Source organism: Nyctibius grandis, chromosome 7 (genome assembly GCF_013368605.1).
Source record: "Nyctibius grandis isolate bNycGra1 chromosome 7, bNycGra1.pri, whole genome shotgun sequence".
NCBI classification, from domain to species: Eukaryota; Metazoa; Chordata; class Aves; order Nyctibiiformes; family Nyctibiidae; genus Nyctibius; species Nyctibius grandis.
In genome coordinates, this window is record NC_090664.1 from 4,151,390 (window position 1) to 4,159,310 (window position 7,921).

Sequence of the window (7,921 nt, forward strand, 5' to 3'; positions counted from 1 at the left end):
GTTCCTCACTGAACCGCTATTAAACAATCAATATTTCTAGTTGGATGTAACGAAACCTGGCTGTCTCTTCCCTCCTGGTCACAAATCACATTGCTTTTTTCATTTCTGCTCTCCCCAGACCTCTTAAAATTGATCTTTTACCTTGCGGCAGGCCTGAACAAAGATTTCAGTGACCGGCTGTCCAATAAGTCATTGCTTTGGATGCTGCACAGTATCTGCAGACTGGTCTCCTTCTCCTCTACCAGGTCTTCCAGCTTCCAACTCAAGAAACAGAGATTGCATTTATCCTTTGGCAGAAATAAAACAGAGCGTGGCCAGTGCAGGTAAGTGCGGTAACTCACTAGGCATCCATATTCTTAGTAAAACATAGTCTCCTCCTTGCATAGAAGGGAGCCAAATGCCCTCAGTTGTCGTTCCACTAAAGCATGCCCTACAAACCACATAGATTTAGACTTCTTACACCCAATGTTTTTTGCAGTTCTTCATGTTCGTACACTAAAAGGGTGCTCATTGATTTAATAAAGCCAAGGTCTAGAGAGATCTATAAATATGAGTATTTTACCCTGATGCATTATTGCCCTGATACCCAAGACTGAACTTCTGCTCCTTCACAGATAAATTGCTTCCTCGCTGGTTAACACCAGCTTCCATTAGCAAGAGTGGTGGCAGACATATCTGGGAAGGTGATCCATGATAAAACACAGCTTCGCCTCTTTTTTTGTTTTCCCTTTGATTTCTTTACTCACCACATCCCATGCTCCTCCTTTCCCCATCCCCCTCCGCTCAGAAGAATCAATAACTTATTCTTTAGCACTATTAGCTAAAAAGTTATCACTGAGTCTCACTTAAAATCTGTTGCACTCAGTGCAGCGATATACATCAACCTCGGGGGCTCAGGATGAGGCTCCTACAGTTGCCAAAAGGCAGTCTGAAACAATTTTTAAAGTCTTTTGTAGACTCACAGTAATGATGGCTAATGCTAATAATATTAACAGCAATAATAGAAGGGTGGGGAGAGGGCGTCTTGATACTTCAGTCTAAAGTAGAGCACGTAATGTACATTCAGCTACTCTATAACTTCCAAAATGTAAACCATAGTGCTTTCTGGTCTATACTTTTCTTTGCATTCAACAGCAAATTAAGGTTTATGGCTTTCTTTTTTAAATATATTGTAGGAAGTTTTATTTAGAACAACTGGTTTTTCAATACCTCCTAAGCCTTGGCTTGTCCAGCTGAATTGCTCCCAAAAATGCTTAACTCCAAAGCAGAGTTAAAAGGAAAGGGAATGTTTCTCCCCAAAATGTGTACCAGCCAGTGACATTATTAACCACTGAATTCCCAGCACAGCAGGCAGTGTCATCCCTGGAACAAAGCGCTCTGATGAAAGCATCACTTGTGCTTTCACTGTCATCTTACTACAGCGTGTATAGTCACGTTGCAGCCTTCACCTTGTACCCTTGTGCAGCTCCTCAGCCACTGGTGTGTGAAACTAAGCACGTGGGAGCTCGAAGCAGCAGCATTTCCAAGCCTTACCTGTCACTCTCCTTGCTGAGCTACATGCAAAGCCTTTTGTGTGCACCCCCGACGTTGGGAAAACAATTCTCCCTCCAAATCCACATAGTAAATGCAGTTTCACAATGTCATATTAAAGTCATGTACAACTTTGTGCCCGAGAGTTTTAAAGTCAAACAAATGACTGGCAGATCATGGACTGGATTACTTTCCATTAGCTCAGCTCTGAGATAACCTTGTGTTACATAAAGGCGACAGAGGCACCCAAGATTTGATTATGTGAAACATTCCCCTCTCTGCGCAGTTACTTTTAGTACAGGCCTGAATGTTCTTACTATCTGAAATCCAAACTTACCAGGCAAACACACATTATACAAGGGTTGTCTGTGATAAATGGTATCTGCAGAATTTCCCCTTCATTTTCACATTTTGCAACAGATCCTGAAATAGAAATATAAATTTTAAAATACTGACATATTTCAATTCCCTCAGCTGGTTTTGGAAACTGTCCTCGTCGCACTCATGTTTAACCCCTGCTCCATTCCTAGCCTTCGATTTTAAATCTCGCCTTAATTTGCCGGTTTTAAGCGAGCAAGGATGTTCAGCGTTCCTGTAAGATTCCAAAGGGAACTGGGAAATGACTGGGCTTTAATTGCTGCACAAGCCTGGGCTTTCTCTGTGCCCCAGTTCTAGCAAAGAAGGACGCTCTTTCTCTTCTCAGATGACGTGTGGAGAATAACGAGTACTCCACGCAAAGGCAGGATACTTCTGTAACGATAGATCCAGAGCTCACTGAAGTCAGCAGAAAGCTGTCTGTTACACTCCCAGGGCTTGGACCAGGAGTACAGCACGAGCCCGAAACCGAGCATCCTTTTAATGCACGGCAGCCAATTGGCAAATGAGTCAAAATTAGCAGGCTGCCTGTCAAAGGGAATCACATTAGAAATCCCCTTATGGCCCTAGCGCTGATTAGCCGGTATTGTGTCATGTTGGAATCACTTCTCGAAAGCTAATGGCTCCTCGCTTGCGCTAGAAATTGATTCAGCGTTTCCCTCCGTGCCCCAGATACCAGGAAAATGCAACCCTCGAGGGGAAAAAAAAAAGAAGTGCGGGGGGGGAGGATAAAAAGGGGCAGAGGGGAGCACGGTTCCTGTGTTCACCTGCCCCAAACCACGCGGTCCCACCTCCAGCCGCCCGCCCTGCCCGCGCAGTGCCGGGCAGCCCCCGCGCCCGACGGCGGGGCCCGGCGGCAGGTGGGCCCGGCGCAGCCCCCCCCGCCCCCGCTTACCTGTGAGCAGGGAGGAGGCCAGCGCCCCGCGGAGGCACAGGGCGCCCAGCAGGACGGCGGCGGCCGGGACGAGGTGCGGCCCCGCCGGCCAGCCCCCGCCGAGCCGGGGCATCGTCCCGGGGGTGCCGCTGCCCGCCGGGCTGCGAGGCAGCGTCCGGGACGCGCCGTCGGGTGGAGGAACCCGGCCGCCCCCGGCACGCCCGTCCCAGCACCGACCCCCGGCGCCGGGCAGCAGCGGGGGGGTGGGGAGCAGGAGGGGAGACAGCGGCCCGCCGGGGAGTCCCACCCCACGGCGGCACCGGGGGAGGGGACTGTGGGTGCGGGAAAAGCAGCTGTCAGCGCCTGCCCCTCGGCCCCGCACCCCCTCTTTCCATCACCCCCCTCCTCTGCCCGCATCCCTTCTTATACCTTCCTCTCCCCATAGTCCCTCCTCCCGCACCCCCCGGCCCCCATGCCTCCCTCCCCCCCGGCGCACACACGCACAGACAGGCTGCCAGCCCCAGACCCCGTTTCCCTGCCGGGAGATGCCCGGCCACTCCCTCCCCCGGCCCCGCCGAGCACCGCCCGGGCCGGCCGCGGCGTCGGGGGGCTGCGCCCGCGGCCGCTCGGCGGGTGGGGCGGGGGGGAGAGGGTGACGATCGAGGAGAAGAGAAGGAAAGAAGAAGAAGAAAAGGTAAAAGAGGACGAGGAGGGGAGGAAACGTGGATCCTCGGACAGGTCCGGTGCGGCGCAAACCCCGGTACCTGGGCAGAGAGCGGCGGCGGCGCCGGTTGGCTCCGGCGGGCTCGTCCCCGGCCCCGCAGCCCGGCTGGTGCCGGTGCCGTTTGCGCTTGCCGGCAGGTTTTACCGGGGAGAAGGAAGGAGGGAAGAGCGGGAGGGAGAGGGGGGGGGGAACACGGAGGCTGCCCGCGGGTAACGCCGCGGCGGGGCTCCGCTCCCCGGCTGCCCGCCCGGCCGGGGCCGCCGCGGTCCCCTCCCGCCTCCCCTCCGTCCCCTGTGCTGCCCCCTCGCTCGCGGCAGCCGCAGCACAAACTCCCGCAGCCGGAGCCGGCCGCTTTCCGGGGCCGCTGCCCCCCGAAGGGGCTTTTCTCCAGCCCTCCCCGCCCAGCCCCGGGGCTGCCTCTCCCCCATCGGGGCAGCCCGGGGGGCTCGGCGGGGTTCGGGCTCGCCCTGCCCGAGGGGCTGGGGAGCAGCAGGGTGCGAGCTACCGGGGCTGAGCTCTCCCTCCCGGAGCCTGACCTGCCGTTCATGTCCCTCGGTCCATCGCTCCCCGGTGGGCTGTAGCCTTTGCAGCTCCTCCTTAACACTTCCCCTTCGCAGGTCCACGCTTGGCTATCCCTAGGTAGAAACACGGGCAATATTAGCTATAGACATCACCAAAACCGAGCTTTTGCGCACACACATACACGTAAAGGTCTGGACGGGATGACACTTGTGGTGTGTGGCAGGAAGTTTTTCTGTGACACATCTTCCCAAGCCTGTTTTACAAATTGTTTTCCTTCAAACTGTGATGTTTCCTTCAGGGAGATGAGCACTCACTGAAATAAACTACTCTGACGACAAGCCGAAAAGTGTTTTCAGATTTATACACTTTCTTGTTTTCTTTCTTTGGGGGGGGTGGATGTGAGCTGCTATTTCAAAAAAGCTTATGGTAATGGCAAATCAGGTGCACGGCAGGCTGGTAGGTACAGGACTACTTTAAATACGTTTCACTTCCCAGTAAGATGCGAGCCAATTAGATTTGCATGTCCATTTTAAGAGTAAAACCCAAAAGCCAAGACCTCTGAAAGCAAGCATCTTTGTTCTAAAAAATAAGACACATACACCTCATTTCCAACACAATTCGTCACCTACCTCTAGGGTAGGAAGTAAAAGTCCTAAAATAGCTAAAATTGCACCTACGATAGGGACTATGTAAACCCGATACTGGTAAAACTTGTAAACATCACTAGCAAAATCCCTCTCTATGAGAAAAGAAAGCCTACTTTTTCCTTATCTCCCAGCCTCAATCTGTACAGGTTGAAGCTGCATAGGCAAATATGATAATTTAGATGCCATTAAAAGGGTTTTAGATTCCCTAAAAACACAGGTGAGGTATAAAATTTGCTCCACATTGTGTAGAATACATCACAAACTCAGTATATAAATATAACGCATGTAACCTAGATATATTTTTTTTCCTGGGAAATATCGTTTTCACAATTCCCTGCATTTTAAACACAGATGAGCCTGTAAGGGTACACATTATTACGCAGTACTCCAGAAGAGATTTTCACATGTCCGAATGTTTTTTCCATTGGAAAGATGTACTGAATCTTTTGGCAAACTGGCTTTTTCTTCTCTATCTGTAGTCAGTGGCTACGTTTCCCTTTTCTAATTCCAGTGCAGCCACAGCCCTTCTAAAGCAACAGCCGTAGGAAAAAAAAAAAAAATCTACCCTAATAATTTCTCAAGTGACAACTACCACAGGAGAGTACTTATATCATTGTGCGCATCGAATCTTCTCTTCGTGATGGTCTAAAATTCATTAAATATTAATGTCACACAATGTGAGAAACGTACAAATCACAATGAAGGCATCAAATAACAATTCAGGCATCCAAATAACAGCAGGGAACTTGCCAAAATACCCTTAAAATGCAAAAAAGCTTAATCTCCTTTATAAAATGAAGACAAGAGGCGACAGCAACTGAACTTCACACTCAATCCCTGCCATAACTCATTCAGCTAACAAGAATACACAATGAAATCATACCTAAGGCAGGGCAGTTACAGAGCAATACGCATAGATTTGTTACACAGTTTTACTTTTCCTGTGGGAAAAAAGTGTGATCGTCACTAAAGCACCTTCAACACGCTGATTAGGCCTAAAACTTACCTCTGAAACAACATCTGTGGCATGAAAATACTGTCCACAGGGTGAGCTCACTGGGTCCGTGCCTCTTTCATGGTAGCACCAGTGCTGGGGTGAGGAATTTGCCCGTCTTCCTTGCTTGAAACACCTGCTGAAATGGGACTCAGCCTCTCAGTACCATGCCTGCACCACACTTCACAGCCTGTTAGCTGCCCAGTGGAAGAGCCTGCTGAGGACTCGTGCTGTCTCCGACCCTCCTGATGCCCTGGTTCCCTATCTCCCCTCTCATCGGGGAAGAGGGGAGACGCTCGTTGTTAGCAGCAACCTCTGCTTCCTCCTGATATTGATAATGGTGACATGTCATGGAGGAAGATCACTCTCCTTTAAATATCTCGTTAAGTAAAATCCAGCCTGCAAGGGAAATATGCCATCTTAATCCTCCCATCTTAGTCTCACCCATTCAGTGCTACAGGTATGGTACTTGTCTCAGCTTTTTACCTCTCCCTTACCCTATCTCCCAAGTCTCCCTTATCAGAGGCCAGCATCCTTTCTGGTTGTGATGCCGCCTTAAGTACAGTTTCAAGGGTTTTTTTTCCCCTTTTGCATCCCTGTTTGAAGAGGTACTTTTCCAAAAGGTATTTTTCCAAGCAACATTCAAAGCTGTGGTAATTTTAGCAAAATCAGAGGGTCACACTGAAAACCGTGTCCGGCTATCGGATATGCACAGAGACTTTGTTATATGCCAGCAGTTAAAACAGAAATCATGTTATGAAAAACCTTACCTCTTTTGTATAAGCATTACACGGTATCAGTTGTTACTGGAAGGACACGTTCGTTAGTTCTGTTTATTGGTCAGCCTGGGCTCATCCAGCCTGAGAGAGCAGTAGCCATTCACAAATACCACTTTGTATGTAATTCAGCTCCTTCTCCAGTGATGCCTTCCCAGTGGTCAGCCATAAAACCATGTCAGCCATTAGCTGGTCATAATAAAGGTTCAACTTAGCACCCACCTAAAAAGCAAAAAAAAAAGCTTTACGGTTAACAATAGTAAGAGTGAAGAAGATGGCAGTGATCACGTTCACATCTATCTTCGTGATTATCTGTTTTACTGGCAAGCCAAAATCGCTAGAAAGCCCGTTCTTCACGGGCTAGAGAATTCTTTCAGAAGCAGAGGAAGGCACTGAATCACTAGAATTCACACGTGTTTTGTTTAGGAAACTCACTCTTCCAGGTCTTGGGCATTGGCCTTCCTAAGAGCCCCTTACCATGCAAGAAAGTGAGCAATAAACATGCTACATAGGAATGTGTATACGTTGGCACTGGGAGCGTCCCAGCTTTTATTGCTTTTACGTTGCTATGAATTATTTTAACATAGCTTCTTTGTATTGATGAGATCTCAAAATAAAGAAAATACGTCTCTGATAAACACTGTATTGAAGGCTATGTAAATCGGCCTCCAGTTCTGTTTTGCTAAATGACTCTGCATTCCCAAGGCACTGAAGGTGATTTACATATCAGATTGAGCTTACACATTTCTATTGTTATTAACATTTTACTAAAGATAAAGAATTCTCGATCCAATAACTTAGATAATCAAAAAGAAGGTCACACACATCTGCCGTAGTTGGAGGTGTGGGTCTGATAAGCTTCAACCCTGCAAATCCTTGCAGAAAGACCTGTAATTTGGGAAAGTATTTTATTATCGTTGTGCATCAGCACACGGGAAGCTCTGTAGTGACTCACAGGGTCATGATGGAGACGTTGCACTTTCATACAGGAGAGTGATGGGAGTTACTCTGCTGTTTCACCCTTTGGTGGCCGATCAGGTCTTCCCAGTTCAGCCTTTTCAAATGCTTATGCATGTTCATTCATTTCTGTGCTAAATCATGTTTTAAAGAGTATCTACCAGTGTGAACAAACAGTATTTCTCACGTGGACTCTTCTCCTCCAGGAGATAACGGTAATAAACCTCAAGACTGGCCTGAGTATATCAAAGAGGTGCTCCTGCCAAAGCTCCTCTACTGCAAAATATTCAGAAAACTAAATGGATGTAAATGAGGTCTGGAGACCACACTAAGAGGTTTTAAAACTGTAACAGGATTAAAAATGGCATATGGACAAAGTCCTTAAATAAAAGGAAAGTACAAGAAAGTATCTAAAAGTTACAGTGAGACTTGAGTAAATGTTTATAAATTTTATCAAACAACTCATCATTTTGACAGTTTTCCATAAACCCCTGGAACATGCAAAGCATTTAATTTATTTGT

General features: G+C 48.3%; 1 protein-coding gene across 2 annotated transcripts in view; it reads right to left on the reverse strand.

The window, feature by feature from the left end:
- The window catches only part of BMPER (BMP binding endothelial regulator), a 148,987-nt gene extending 144,889 nt beyond the window's left edge, over positions 1-4,098 (reverse strand). For both annotated transcript variants that reach the window (XM_068405195.1, XM_068405194.1), the window contains exons 1-2: positions 4,040-4,098; positions 1,868-1,953 (exon numbers count right to left, since the gene is read on the reverse strand). In XM_068405195.1, coding sequence (XP_068261296.1) covers positions 1,868-1,882 — 15 coding nt within the window. In that variant the 5' untranslated portion in view covers positions 1,883-1,953; positions 4,040-4,098. The remainder of the gene's footprint in view (positions 1-1,867; positions 1,954-4,039) is intronic.
- Positions 4,099-7,921: the final 3,823 nt, after the last annotated feature.